The 14,479-nt window shown below is 37.4% G+C and overlaps 1 protein-coding gene across 1 annotated transcript in view; it reads right to left on the bottom strand.

Annotated features, from left to right (window-relative positions):
* Window positions 1-341: 341 nt before the first annotated feature.
* Window positions 342-14,479, bottom strand: part of lmbrd1 (LMBR1 domain containing 1) — a 51,464-nt gene continuing 37,326 nt past the window's right edge. Inside the window, exons 14-16 of the mRNA XM_032540657.1 lie at window positions 13,870-13,951; window positions 2,245-2,336; window positions 342-1,810 (exon numbers count right to left, since the gene is read on the bottom strand). Coding sequence (XP_032396548.1) covers window positions 1,700-1,810; window positions 2,245-2,336; window positions 13,870-13,951 — 285 coding nt within the window. The 3' untranslated portion in view covers window positions 342-1,699. The remainder of the gene's footprint in view (window positions 1,811-2,244; window positions 2,337-13,869; window positions 13,952-14,479) is intronic.

Genomic DNA, 14,479 nt, shown 5'->3' on the forward strand with positions numbered 1-14,479 from the left:
ACTGTAAAACTAAAGTTAATAAGTTAGTGTTACGTAGTGTTGAAAATGTAAAAAAAAATGACAAACATTGAACATAAGCGTCAAAAGTGTTGAAAAAGGGACAAAAACATAAGAAGTTTAATAAATGGGTAAGAGCCCTCAACAAAAGTGTGGATTTTTAATTTTGACGGGAAGACAACACAAGGGTTAAACAACTGTAATGAACAGAAGATTTCTCTATTTCACGCAACTGTGACACAAAGTCTAAATATTAACCATTCATTGAATACTGAGTATGGACAGGAAGGGTCAAAGTGGTTGGAAATGAAAGGAATGGCATTTACTGGACCAATATGAGATATGTTTTAAATGGTTTTATTTCTTTAAACACAGGTATCATTCAATATTAACCACATTATTTTCAATCACAGGGGAAAACACATGTGATGCCGCTTCGGTTTGCCATCATGTTACCACATTTCCAGCGGCTGGCTTCATTGATTCTCAGTGAAAGTTACCGGACTATTTTCTCAAAGCAAAAACCTAACTCATGAGATCCAGGCTGATTTCTGTGATGCTAATTTAGGCTAACACGTATACAGTAGTGTGTGCCCGTCATGGTGCTACACATTCATGAGGCACAAATATTTGGTTTCCAAATTAAAAACATGCCATTCATATTCAAATTGTCTGTCAATTTGTTGATTAAATGAACATTTTTTATTAATTTTGACACTGTTTAGATACACTTATTTAAACATGGCTGAAAGAAGCCATTTATAGTTCTATGTCACAAGCCTGCTATTGGTTAAACTTTAGAGGACTGGCAAAAAAGGAGAAGTTCTTAATTAAACTAATCAAGCAATTGAAAAAAGAAATACATCCATATTAGATTAATTATATGTTTACATGTCTTTTTCTTATTTTTCATGTTCTTTCAACACAGACAGCAAACTGTTACTGTTGAACCCATTCCATTTGAAACCAAGAATAACCAAGAAATTACCTTGGTAACAAAACACCCACAATTGGTCCTTTAAATTTCACACTGCGCAGGTATGCAAGTACAGTAACGTTCGCTTAAACAATGGACTGACACTGCAAATGACTAAATGTATAGGGGAGAAGCAAACCCTCAAGCACTGTATTTCACCTCAAACAAAACAAGCAAAATAAACTTAAATAAAATGTTTTCATAGTATTATAACTTAAAAGGTTTATTAGAGCCAACTATAGATATTGTCATTAAGTGACCATTTGAAGGGTCTAGAAAGTGCGTGGAGAATGTAACAAGTGAGTTTATGTCAGAGCTCCAAATAAAGCTTTGACATAAAGTGTTGGAGCAGCGTACTCTGCCTCTGCTGCTGCAATAAGTAAAAAAAAAGACCAATTTGTGTCAGTTTGAAACTGTTAAGTGAATTCTGAAGGTAGGCTATGAGTTGGAGGACACTCTCAGAATCCAGAAGTCATCAATAATATTGAGTTAGAAAGACACAACAATCAGTCTCAGCGGCCTCATTAAAGGGAGGGATGTGTCAACTCAAAACCAGGCTGGAATCGACAAGACACCACTGCTACAAAACAGTAACTCGTTAAAACCAATAAATTAAATCTTGACAAAATTACTGACATCCGTTTATTTGTTTATGACACTGCACTTTCTAATCCCTTTAAATTATGGTGGGAATATCTACAAACCCGTCAGAGCGAATACTGATTTTCAGTGCACATATTCGTCATCACTTAAGTCTGAGTCATCGGCCTCCACCTCTCCTTCAATCACAGACTTCTTCCCTCTGCAGCAGGATACCACCAGGCCAATAAGGAATGCCTACAAAATAATAAGTAAAGCACACATTAGGAAATATTTCACAAGGATCATTTGATCGATAGAATGCATCAACAGCACCAGGAGAGAGGCTATTAAATATTTTGCTGAGGAGATTAGCTGTGTGCAGTCTCGAAAAAAAAAAAAAAATCATTTTTCCAGTAAGCTTTTTCCGAGTCAAAATTAAATTATGCGCTTGGGCTCTCACACTTATCTCCTGAAGAAAATACTTTTGAACAGCGTTTGAACTAAATTAAATGTTTTATAGATGTTGTTGCTGTAAAAGGTTTATTGCTCCAAAGATATTTTCACTGTTTTTAATTTACCTTTGTTAATGAACAAAAGTCTTACCTCTCTGAGCTTATTAAGAACATTTGACTGTAATTCTTATTCTGCTTAAAATGAAGATGACATTTTGTTTTCATACATGGACTTACCACAATAAAGGCCCAGTTACCAAAGTAGTAGATGGTGCTGAAGAACCAGAACTTGTGGAGGAAAAGATAGGATCTTGTCACGGTGCACTGGTCTGAAAGAGACACAAGATGGTTGATTGTTGAACATATTTAGAACGCAACAAGGTATTTATTCATTTCTATTAAGTAAAAAGTTACTTAAAAATAACTCCCACACACTTTCCTCTCCTTAGCCTGGTCCTACCAGACTCTCGTACATTTCATTTGTCCAAAGTTTCTGGCCACTCTCCATTGACAAGTGTTAACTTCCTTAAAGGTGGGTACTCTGTTGAAGTTTCAAACTCTTGGATCTGCCCAGAGCCACTCTGGATCTGCCATAACCAAAAGCTAACGTTTGGTTGTGACGTGTGTCATGTGCATGTGCAACAAGAGGGGAGACCGACAAGGCTTATATTTAGCATTAGCATCGCATAGCGTTAGCGTCCGCCAACTCCTTCACAACTAACGGCGTGAGCTGGACAATTTTCCCGAACCCCGCGGGGAGGAGGGCCACAACATCAAGGCCGACAACAAAACTCAGCAAAGATTGTTCTTGCTCGGGCTTTAACTTCTGGATATTCTACAGCGCTGCCACAACGGACCGAATGGCTTTGCTTCCATCTTTCTCCGCCGCCATTCCGGAACTACAACTCTAGCGTTATTAAATCCAGGTTAAAAAGTTGCAGGAGTCTTTTGTTCCGTATTGTTGACCCGGGGTATTCTTCTACGCATCTGTCAATCTACAGGTGTGCAGTTCTGCTATTTGAAATAAAAGTTAAGTTAAACAAACTGTTCACTGTGACATCTGTCATGTCTTCAAATTGAGAAAATATTTAGCATCTAGCAAATTGTTTCCATAATTTTAGTGTTTTTCAGGTGCATGGTTTCTGTAACAGTAGAAGGCATTTCTCTGGTCACTGCCTACATGCATGGTTGTTCTGCACCACCAAGGACAATCTCACAACCTTTGATGCCGGTGGCAAGTCATGCACTTGTTTTGTATCACATATGGTCAAATTTAGTTTTAATATACACTTTCCATAATATGCATTCAGATACAGTATATCTGTAAATCTTAAGGGTAAAAACTCCAAAAGAAATAAAGGAACAGTAAACCTCCCAAGTGAGCTCATGCTGCTGCTGACCTGCAGCGATACCCTCTGCCACACCCTGTTCTCCGGACAATTCGTTATCCTCTCCTTCCACCTTAATGCAAGTGGCCAACGTGCCTGTTAGAGCTCAAACGGATCCCTGAGTTTGATGAAGTGCTGAAGAAGCTTGCAAAGATTAAGACCACTATGTCCACTGAGACCATCTTGCTCTAGCCTTGTGTTCCGATTCTATCTTCAAATGAAACTCAAGATATTGCAAAGAAAACTCGAGATATCACAAAACAAAGTCAAGATATTGCAAATTGTCCCGAGTAGATGTTTTATTTATTTATTTATTTTTCTCCTCCATGTCACCTCTGGGGCTCTGTACAGCAAAGTGGGAAACAAACCTGACACATATTGATGCACGCTGTTTATAATTGCATATGTGTAGCACGTGTTGTACATCTGTGTTATAAAGGGGTCTGCACTCACTTAAGAGCTCAAAACAGGCTGCTATTACTACATGGAGAATGCCTCAGGCAATTTTGTCACTGTGACTAAAAAAGACAACCAGTCTTCTGAAAAGAGGAAAAGCTTGTCACTGTCAATGTGAATATGGCTTAACCAGTTAATAAAACTGGGATGATGTAACATTAAATGGAGCCTTGCATCTAAAAATTTACAGTATTACATATTGAAAAAGTAAAAGTGCGACACACAAGAAAACACCAACAAATTGTGAAGACAGTGAACCATAGGTTATGGGTTACACATGCAACCCTGGTTATCTGATGAAGTAAATGGAGTGCAACTTCAGTTTGGAGACAATTACAAATTTCAAATGATTTTAAAATGAAAATAATTCCATACATCTACTGTAAAACATCCAATAAATCTAAAAAGTAAGAAAAGCTTTTCATGCAAGCTATCCTGATAGGCCAGACAGCAGCTTACTTACTTATTTTAAGGGAAATTAATTTGAAAGTGAAAGTTAAATGGTATGGGAGCACCTTTCAAACTGCGTTGGTAGAGGTAAACAAAAATTTCCTCTGTAGTGTACTACTATGACCAAGAACAGCTCAGCCGGTATTGACCAAGCTCTGTGATCATGAATATAAACACAAACTTGTTTATGTCTTATGAAATCCAATAGCTTTCTCTCTTTTCTTTGGAGCAGCTCTGTGCTTTCTGCTGGTGACGTCACATTTGAGTCTTAGCTCTTCAGTTTTCAACAGAACTTCATGCTGCTATCGATCTGACTAAGAGAGACGGCGGGAATAATAAAGTACTCTTAAGCCGAGTCATTCCCCTTTATGTGCATGAACAGGTTTTGGCAGGCATGGGAAGGGCTGATGATGTCAAATGCGGAAAGTGCCAATGATATCTGTGCAGTTTCTGGGCTCCAATTGTTTCTGTATAAAAAGCACAGAAAGAATTGGAGGAGGGGGGAAATGCTTGACTTCAGATCACATTTATTAATTAGCTTAGCCATGCACACTGAAGCAATAAAAGGGGAAAGTATTTCAATATACTACTAATCAGACTTGAAGCATTTCAACAGCACAAGAGAGAAAGTCCACAAAGCTTAAGTGAAGATTGAATGCACTGTCTGGCTATGCTAGAGAGCCATCTGGAGCATTAACGCTAACCCTGCTGAGCTGCTCCTATCACACTGTTTGTTTCTTCACACTGACTTGAACCCCATGAACAGTACAATCAGACTTATACGAAGCTACATGACATCAAGGTTCACAGCAAAACCTCAGTGTGGTTCACAATGTATTCATTAAAGCAAGCTTTTTCAAAAGCTTTCCCCTTAAATGTTGAATGAAAAAAGAAATCCAGATATGTGCTGTTTCATCTATAGTGAGGAGCAGATAAAGCAGACACACGGCAGCTCTAAAGGTGTACCAACAATCAGCTTGTACTTCACCAGAATCAACAGATAATAGAAGAAGCAAGTCTATCTTCATCCCCATGACCCCACTCTTTTCCTCCAGTACCTCAGCCATCTGTAGCTCTCCAGCTGCTCACTTGAATTGCAGGGCTCCAAGTGGGACCTACAGATGGCTCACAACAGAGGTCTGCCTAAATATATTATCATGTACACCACTGACCCACTTCACCTTGAAATCATTACCGTTTCCCGATAAGAGCATGGGGCAGTGTGTGAGTGCAGGTAATTTCACCTTGACTCATGATACCCGGGGAGAGTGCTGCCCTGTGTAGCATAATGCATTATGTATAACTTTCATCTCTGCATTCAAACAAACAAACAAACAAAAACACACACACACACACATACAGAGTTCTTTTTTGAAAGCCTCTCTATCAGCAAGCACTCATGTTACTACACTGTATGCTTTTATTTTCTCTCCATCTAAAAAGCAGCAAAGCACTTTCATTCCAATGTTCTTTGAGGATGTGGATGTTCCTTCAAAAGAAGTATTTTCAAATTTCTGGCTTTATGAATGAAAGAATGTCCCAAAAGCATCGTCAACTCTGTTTTTTCTTTTACTTGCAAAGAAAATCCATTTGAGCAACGCTCAAAACCTCAACATGCAGACACAAAAGACAATGTATGTAGAAGTAAACTACCTTGATTATACCAACAGGAATCCGAGGAAGATTATTACAGCTACATATAACGCGGGTTTGCTGTACTCTCAAACCATTGGAAGTAACACAAGACATCAGACAATCACACAACTCGTTAATAATCCTCCCATTATTTGGAGTCTGATTTCAGGCGTCCTGATGGATGTACATCCAATATTCACTTTCCTTTTATTTGTGTTTTTAGTCTACACTAACTCCTGAGGGAAATATCTGGCTCTGCTAAATGCTCACCAGCTAGTCACTCAAGTTTGTCTGTCTGCTGTTCAGTGCTATGCTGGTAGTGTACAGTGGGTTTATCACCCAGCTTTTTCCCTGAAGGAAAGATGAAAAATACTGATTAGGGTATCATTATTATCAGACTTCTTTAAAGCCCTATAATGAACAGAATGTGTTTTAAATGTGATTAAAACGTTAATCCAAAGTGTAGGTCTTTAGCACGATATCAAGCAAACAGATATTCTTTTAAAACTGTATTTTACTTTAAAAGGTAAAGGGTTGTCTGTTGATTACAAGATGGACACTTTTGATTGACATATTCCATTGTAATGCAAATTGATGACGATCCCCTTGATGGAAAGACAATGACTATTAATTTGTTTTGGGGTTGAGGGAGTCTCTTGTTGAAAATTGCTTGGCCACCTGAAATCTCGAAGGCAATACATAAAATTACGACCATCTTCCCCCTGAATCTATTTAAAACAATGCTGTGGAAACCAGAAAGTTGCTAGGACACAAACAGCAGTCTATAGTGTGAAAAAAACACTCCTTTGTATTATAAGTTTCATCACTGGGATTCAAACTAGAAACAATGTGATATGTTCCAAGGTCAAAACGGCTTACAATTCAGCTTAAACTGCCAGCAAGATTCATTTATACATAATCAGGCAGGCTTGAGAGGTCTTATACCACAGTATTTATAATTTCGTCTCTGATAGTGTTGACCCTATCAACGAACAGAAAAACTGGAGCAATAAGCCAGAGGGCATCATTTATTGGTTAATTAAGCTACTGTGTCAAACACAAAACTTGGGGTTGGATTTATTGATATTAAGTGTGACATACACTTTCTTTCAAAGCTGCTATTCCATAATAAATAACATTGTTATTGACATAAATATATGTTGTTATATGCCTTTACAGTACAAAAATGCACAGGGTTAGAAACTCTGATACAGATTTTACCCAAGAGAATCTTTTTGCTTCGGGAAGAAATTGAGACAGGGGTGCAGTGGACAGAATGTCATTAAAATCATTGGTCAGACTGTCCGGAGAACTAATGTAACCAATAAAGGGAGTTGCAGATGTGATGATGTAGGCGTTAACAATGCAGCAATAAACAACAAAAGAGACAGTTAATTTCTTGGGTGAGGAAGTGATCATTAGAAAACAGACATGAAAACAGATAAACCTGTGATTGAGGCGGTCATGATGAAATAAAATCAAGTGCATCAATGAGTGACATGGATTATTTAAATGGGTCTTATGAATCCTTAACATTTGAGATCCCCAACATTTAGACAATTGTTAGCCAGAAAAGAAAAATATAAAAAGTCAATCATCAAGTACAAAAGTACATAAAAAAACATCTTTCATGAGCAGGACAGACTGTATATGTAGATGAACTTAGATGAAAGTCTGAGGTTATGATGAAAGTAACTCCCCCACCATGAGTAGCAGCATGTTGGTAAGAATAATTTAAGACAATTCCTTAGGTTTCAGCCATTATACATGAAACCTTAAAAAAATAATTACATTAATGATTCATTAATAAAATTACTTATTAAAACCAAACTTGGATTTAGTGCTGCATGGTTTCAGGTTTGTATCAATGGCTTAAGAGAGAATGAGTATGGATATAACATTAAATGGACTATGAATTCCCTGGCTAAAATAAGCAGCTTCTAAAATAAGGTGGAAAGGAGCCTCGCTACTGTGTTTAGGACCAGAGAACATAATTTCCGTTAATGCGGAAACTGAACTAATATTCTGATTATTCTTTTCCTAAAACATTCTCTATGCCCTGTGTTAAATCACATACTGAAGAAGACTATAGAGGGTAGTCTCAGTTAACTAACTTCTAAGGGATTCATTTCCATTTGAGTACATACTCCAAATGACTAATGGTGTGGTAATGACCTTAGAGTAGATAAGGGAGAGCTTGGCACTGAGCACCTGCTCATCAAGATATTAGTGTCATTCCATCACTGTGACCAACCAGCCAATCAGTCACCAGCTTGACTTCTACCCTCTTTTTCCCAAGCTGCCGGTATCACACTAAGGGTTATTAGAAAGCAATGCCATTCCAGAGCCTTTTCTAAATCTGATGCTAGCCCATTGTATTCTCAAAGTTATTTCTCACATCCACAAACAGGAGCCTGAACTCTAGAAAATGTGCAAATGACAATTCATATCCATGTTTGTGAATCTCTTGGTCATGCTATGGTGGAAAAAAATAAATTCCCAGGAGACAAGGCATGAAGAATACTATTTCTATGTTCACAGAGCATACCGATTGTACACGGCCTGATTTAATGCTGTGGCTCAGGATTTGATAAAAAAAATTCAAGAGCTTACTTGAATGCAACTAACATTTGAATATCAAAACATACATTAAGTAGTGCACGTCTACACAAAAAGGGTTATGGTCAGGGGTGTGGGTATATTAGGGTACAGTATGTGTTTACAGCAACAGTATGTGTGTACACACGTAACAGTACACTCTCTCCTATATATTGTTCTATTGTATTTTATTTATGAATAATAAAATGTACTAAAACCACTAGACGATGCAAATGTCATGATTTTTTTCCATTTTCTACCAGTAAATCATCTTCCGTTTTTTCACTCTCTAGCAAACAGGAATCGAAGTCAAATGATCAACCAGCACAGATTATTGAAGTATTTGCTATGAGCTGCTTGGTTGGTTGACTGACTGGCATGCAGCGATTTAGTCATACCAAGAATCCCTCTGCCTGCCTTTTCACTGTTACAGATATTGTAAAAAACTAAATAAATATAACTAATGCTGTACCAAACGTTGATGGGGTACTATTTTCTTTGTGAAAAAAGCTGCTTTATGTAAGAAAGAGTTGCACTCTTTCACCACACCAATGACATCTTTCACCTGTTACTTTCTACAGTATATCAGGGAATAAGCTTTTAATTGTATATCCTCTCAGTTGCATGTGTTTTCTCAGCTTGACACTTCCTCCTCTTCATGGTAGGTGGTATAACGGCTGTTATGAAAGCAGGAGCCATTTCCAAGATGGCCTAAATAGGATCAGTTCCCTAAGCTGGTCAAAAGAGAGAGCAGAAATACTACTGGCCGTTGTCCTAGTCAGTCTGGCACCATGACTCCTTTAGCATAATGGTGTGAATTAACAGATACCATAATCCTTTGACATGTGCCTTAGTAATTAACACTGACAAAAAACACTAATTTCTGTTCTTACTAAGTTGGGGTCCTGTGGTGCTAGCAACTGACATTACATTTTATCAAAGCATAACAATGACTGTGCGGTCCACTGTGTGTCTAAAACAGAAACGTTCGACACGTTAAAATCTCCTGCTGCCTAGCTTCTATTTCAGTGAGACAAAGTACAAGACCACATTTTCAAAAGGAAAAACCTTGTGCCCTGTAACAAATGATGTGTCATAGAATGTAGCTTTGAATATGCATTGCAGTGCTCTGAATTGCGGCACAAGGTAGACTCTGTGCAATATATTCAATATAAAGGCAATTTATAACCTTGAAGTAACAAATGCAGTAATATCTAGTAGACATCACCTACCAACAGTATGCGACCTCTTCTTTTATAATAACATCACTATAACTAATGCATCAACGATCAGATCTTTGACAAAATCCACAGTGATTCACATAAGGAAACATGCATTCAAGCAAACTAGGACTACCTTTAGCCTAGCTAGAGGTAAGTAAGAACCTAAATGCATTTGTCTACACATCAGATTATTGTAAACAAATATCTTGCCTTTATTCCCTATAGTTACTCCCCTGACTCTGCTTTATCTTTCTATTTTATGCCTGCCTTCCCTGTCTTGATGCGTTTTCAACATTGCTAGATAAAGTGAAAATGATTCATGAAAACCAAGCCAATAATCTCTAACATCTTTGCTGTTCAGGCATACGCCTCATTGTCATTCCAAACTTTCTGCCACAACAGGTCTTGGCTCACATGCTTCTCTTAATGGCAATGGTAGGCAGTATAGGCAACCTGTTTGCTGACACACTGCTGGAGACTCTTCAGATACCAAGGTCTAAGATGGAACCCAAAGATGGTATAAACGATACAATTTACAATTTAGCCACAAACATATATAAAACACTTCCTCAGGTAACCTATATATCATTTGACTTTGCTGTGTGTGTGTGTGTGTGTGTGTGTGTGTGTTTGTGTGTGTGCGTGTGTGTGCGCGTGCGTGCATGCATGTGTGCGTGCGTGCGTGTGTGCGTGCGTGCGTGCGTGCGTGTGTGAGGAAATGGGAATAAAAAAGCATACAGCTTTGAATAACCCTGCTATAAAAATGCAGTCCATTGAGAAAATTCTAGTTTTTGGAGGGTTTTGCCAACAAGTGTTTTCAGCTGTCCTGTAAAAATAAAAAAAATGTAACCAACCAAATTAGAGAAAAACATAGTCATGAGAAAGACATTTTTATTTTGAAAATAGCAAAACACACATGATTAACTATAATGCCATAATTTAAGACTGGCACAGTCAGAGATACAGCTATGAGAAAATGTCAAATAATATTTAGGAAATATAACATACGTACTGTATATAAAATATGCATAACATTTAGTTGACTGTAAGAATCACCTACTCCTACTTAACTGTTTTCACTTGAACTTTACTGTGATTATTTACTACATACAGTATTTGACATTTAAACCAATCAATACTAATAACATGCTCTAATTGCAATGCAATTCTGTATCTTCTGGGAGATTGTTTATAGCCCCACACCTTGACTCATTTGAATAAAAAAATAATTATCCCCAACACTAATAGACCTCAACTAACAAAAACAAACATGCACAAGACTCCAAACATTGGGGGGAATCTGAGGCCACGTTCAGATTGCAGGCAAAAGCTGCCCAAATCTGATTTTTTTTGGGGTCAAGTGACCAGGTCAGACATCTTCAGAAGTAGTGTGAACACTCAAATCTTGCCCAGATCTATTTTTTTCCAATCAGATTTAGACCATTTCTATATGTGGTCCTGAATCCGACCCGGGTCTGATCTTTTTCAATGTGGCCGCAGTGTGAACAACTAAGGGGGATTTGATGCAACTTTTTCTGTCAATCTACGTCAAAGTTTGTCACTATTATGCCTCCGGGGGAGTTAGCCCTATAGACACAGACATTAAAATTAAAACTTGACTTGACAGCACAATGATGGAGCAAGTCAATGGAGGGAGAGTGAGGTGTTAGACCTAATTAGTGTATGGGGAGATACTACAATTCAATCAAAATTAGAAGGATCATATCATACCTGCTCCATTTTCATTCTCCCCCTCAGCAACTGCTCATTAATGTTACGGCTGTCATTACACAAACATTTTGAATAGGGCTGCACAATTAATCACAATTTAAACAAAATCGCAATATCAACTATTGCAATATCCAAATCGCAGGGGAGTTAATATTAGTTAAAGGCAAATATGTGTCAAACAATTCTAAAAAAAAAGTACTGTGGGGCTGCAGAGACATCCTGGCCTACAAATTGTATTCTATAGACTTTAAGATTTTTTTTTTCTTTGGTACAGATTGTCGCAAAAACACACTTCAATAATTTTTTTAATATTTATTATATTCATTATATTTATTAATATACTGTATGTATCAATGAAAATGAGAATAATGATACAAAAATGATCATGCCTCCCATTATGAATCATATTGCAATCGCAATATCAATAGCCAAAATCAATAGTCAAAATAATTGCAATTAGATATTGCAAAAATGCATTCCTCCTCCATAACCTCCCTAACTTTATTGCAACTGCGTGCTGTGTCGGATGTTATAGTTATTGTTCTTTTGCATGCATGCGGGTCAGTTCAAAACTGCAAACAGTTCACACTGGAATATAGGCCACATTTTAAAAGGTAATGTGAACAGCCAAACAAAAAAATTGGATCTGAGCAAAAACTCCTAATTAAGCATTAAGACTTGCGGTCTGAACGTAGCCTAAGATATGACAGGTACACCAAAGACGAAGTATGTTTATGATCTTGTTTGTTCCATCTCATATTTTGTATTAATAATAGTTAGCATTAGCTGGATTGTTAAGTTTAAATGATCTTATCAAAGCATAACAATGACTGTGCGATCCACTGTGTGTCTATAACAGAAATGTTGACACGTTAAAATCTCCTGCTGCCTAGCTTCTACTTCAGTGAGACAAAGTACAAGACCACATTTTCAAAAGGAAAAACCTTGTGCCCTGTAAACAATGATGTGTCATAGAATGTAGCTTTGAATATGCATTGCAGTGCTCTGAATTGCGGCACAAGGTAGACCCTGGCAATATTCAATATAAAGGCAATTCATAACCTTGAAGTAACAAATGCAGTTTATCTAGTAGACATCACCTACCAACAGTATGCTACCTCCTTTTATAATAACATCACTATAACTAATGCATCAACGATCAATCTTTGACAAATCACAGTGATTCACTAAGGAAACATGCATTCAAGCGAACTAGGACACTTTAGCCTAGCTGAGGTAAGAAAGAACCTAAATGCATTTGTCTACACATCAGATTGTATTGAAACAAATATTGCCTTATTTCCACTAGTACTCCCCTGACTCTGCTTATCTTCTATTTTATGCCTGCCTTCCCTGTCTTGATGCGTTTTCAACATTGCTAGATAAAGTGAAAATGATTCATGAAAACCAAGCCAATAATCTCTAACATCTTTGCTGTTCAGGCATACGCCTCATTGTCATTCCAAACTTTCTGCCACAACAGGTCTTGGCTCACATGCTTCTTAATGGCAATGGTAGGCAGTATAGGCAACCTGTTTGCTGACACCACTGATGGAGACTCTTCAGATACCAAGGTCTAAGATGGAACCCAAAGATGGTATAAACAATACAATTGTTCTTTTGCATGCATGCGGGTCAGTTCAAAACTGCATACAGTTCACACTGGAATATAGGCCACATTTTAAAAGGTAATGTAAACAGCCAAACAAAAAAATCGGATCTGAGCAAAAACTCCTAATTAAACATTAAGACTTGCGGTCTGAACGTAGCCTAAGATATGACAGGTACACCAAAGAACAAAGTATGTTTATAATCTTGTTTGTTCCATCTCATATTTTGTATTAATAATAGTTAACATTAGTTGGATTGCTAAGTTTAAATGATCTTTTCGCATCTATTTAAAATGTGTTACATTTTATGCCTGCGGATGTATCTTTAGTATCAAAGACAGACAGACATGATGGATGGATTGATGGATGGGTTAACCAGTCCTCTCCACCAACTGCAACAGAGTGATTTATCATACTTACCTTGCTTTTGGCAAATTAATAAATTATTGTAGTAATGCTAACTGGTATGATGTACATTCACACATTTATGTTTTCATGGCTGATTTACTGTAATAAGCATTGACATGGAGATTGCCACATACTGCATTAGTAAATGTTTGTCCTTGGTATTATTCCCTATAATGAATGGTGATAAAAGATTACTGAACACTGTATAAACAAAAATGGCTGGGTAGTACACTGTCCTTTCTTTCTTCTAGTATAGACTTGACCTGTGAGGAATTAATCTTTGATGATGTGTTGTAAGTTCTCCTAACATCTTACTTTTGGGCCACTGCTACTTTAATGTGCTAGCTGAGATGACGGACTTACCCTCAGGCGCATCGGCATCACAAATCCTTGTGGTGCCAAAAGTAGCATTCCCAGACATAGGACCTGCTGAGGGCATCTGACTCTGATCAAAAAACACAAGAGACATGTATCTGTTTACCAAAGGAAACAATACAAACTAATTTGTCCGGTACAAACTAACTGTGGCTTGACAAAAAGTATATTAAATCATATAGCATTTTACTCAAAATATAAAATGACAAAATAACAGAAAAATTCCCCGGGAGTTTTGGTTCCAGATGATTCTCTGAGTTTTGCAATGAACAAGTTCAAGTTCTGTAGGTGAATAGACAGCAGCAGAGGAAAACGCCATGTTTACCCTGTGAGTCATACAGAGCTGGTTTTGAAGAGGTGTTTTTCTCTCATTTAAAAAGAGGATGTTTCAGCAAAAACAACACAGTGGTTCATTTTAATTATGTTGTTTAAAAGATTTTTTGAGACGAAGCATCTAAATCACATGTACACATCCACAGAAAAAAAGAAAGAGAGAGACAGAAACAGAGAGAGAGCTACATCAGATCACACAGAGGGTATACTGTCAAAAACAGATCCACACAGTAACACATAGTCTAATACAGGCAGACAGAATTCA

Source organism: Etheostoma spectabile, chromosome 17 (assembly GCF_008692095.1).
Source record: "Etheostoma spectabile isolate EspeVRDwgs_2016 chromosome 17, UIUC_Espe_1.0, whole genome shotgun sequence".
In the NCBI taxonomy this organism is placed as follows: domain Eukaryota; kingdom Metazoa; phylum Chordata; class Actinopteri; order Perciformes; family Percidae; genus Etheostoma; species Etheostoma spectabile.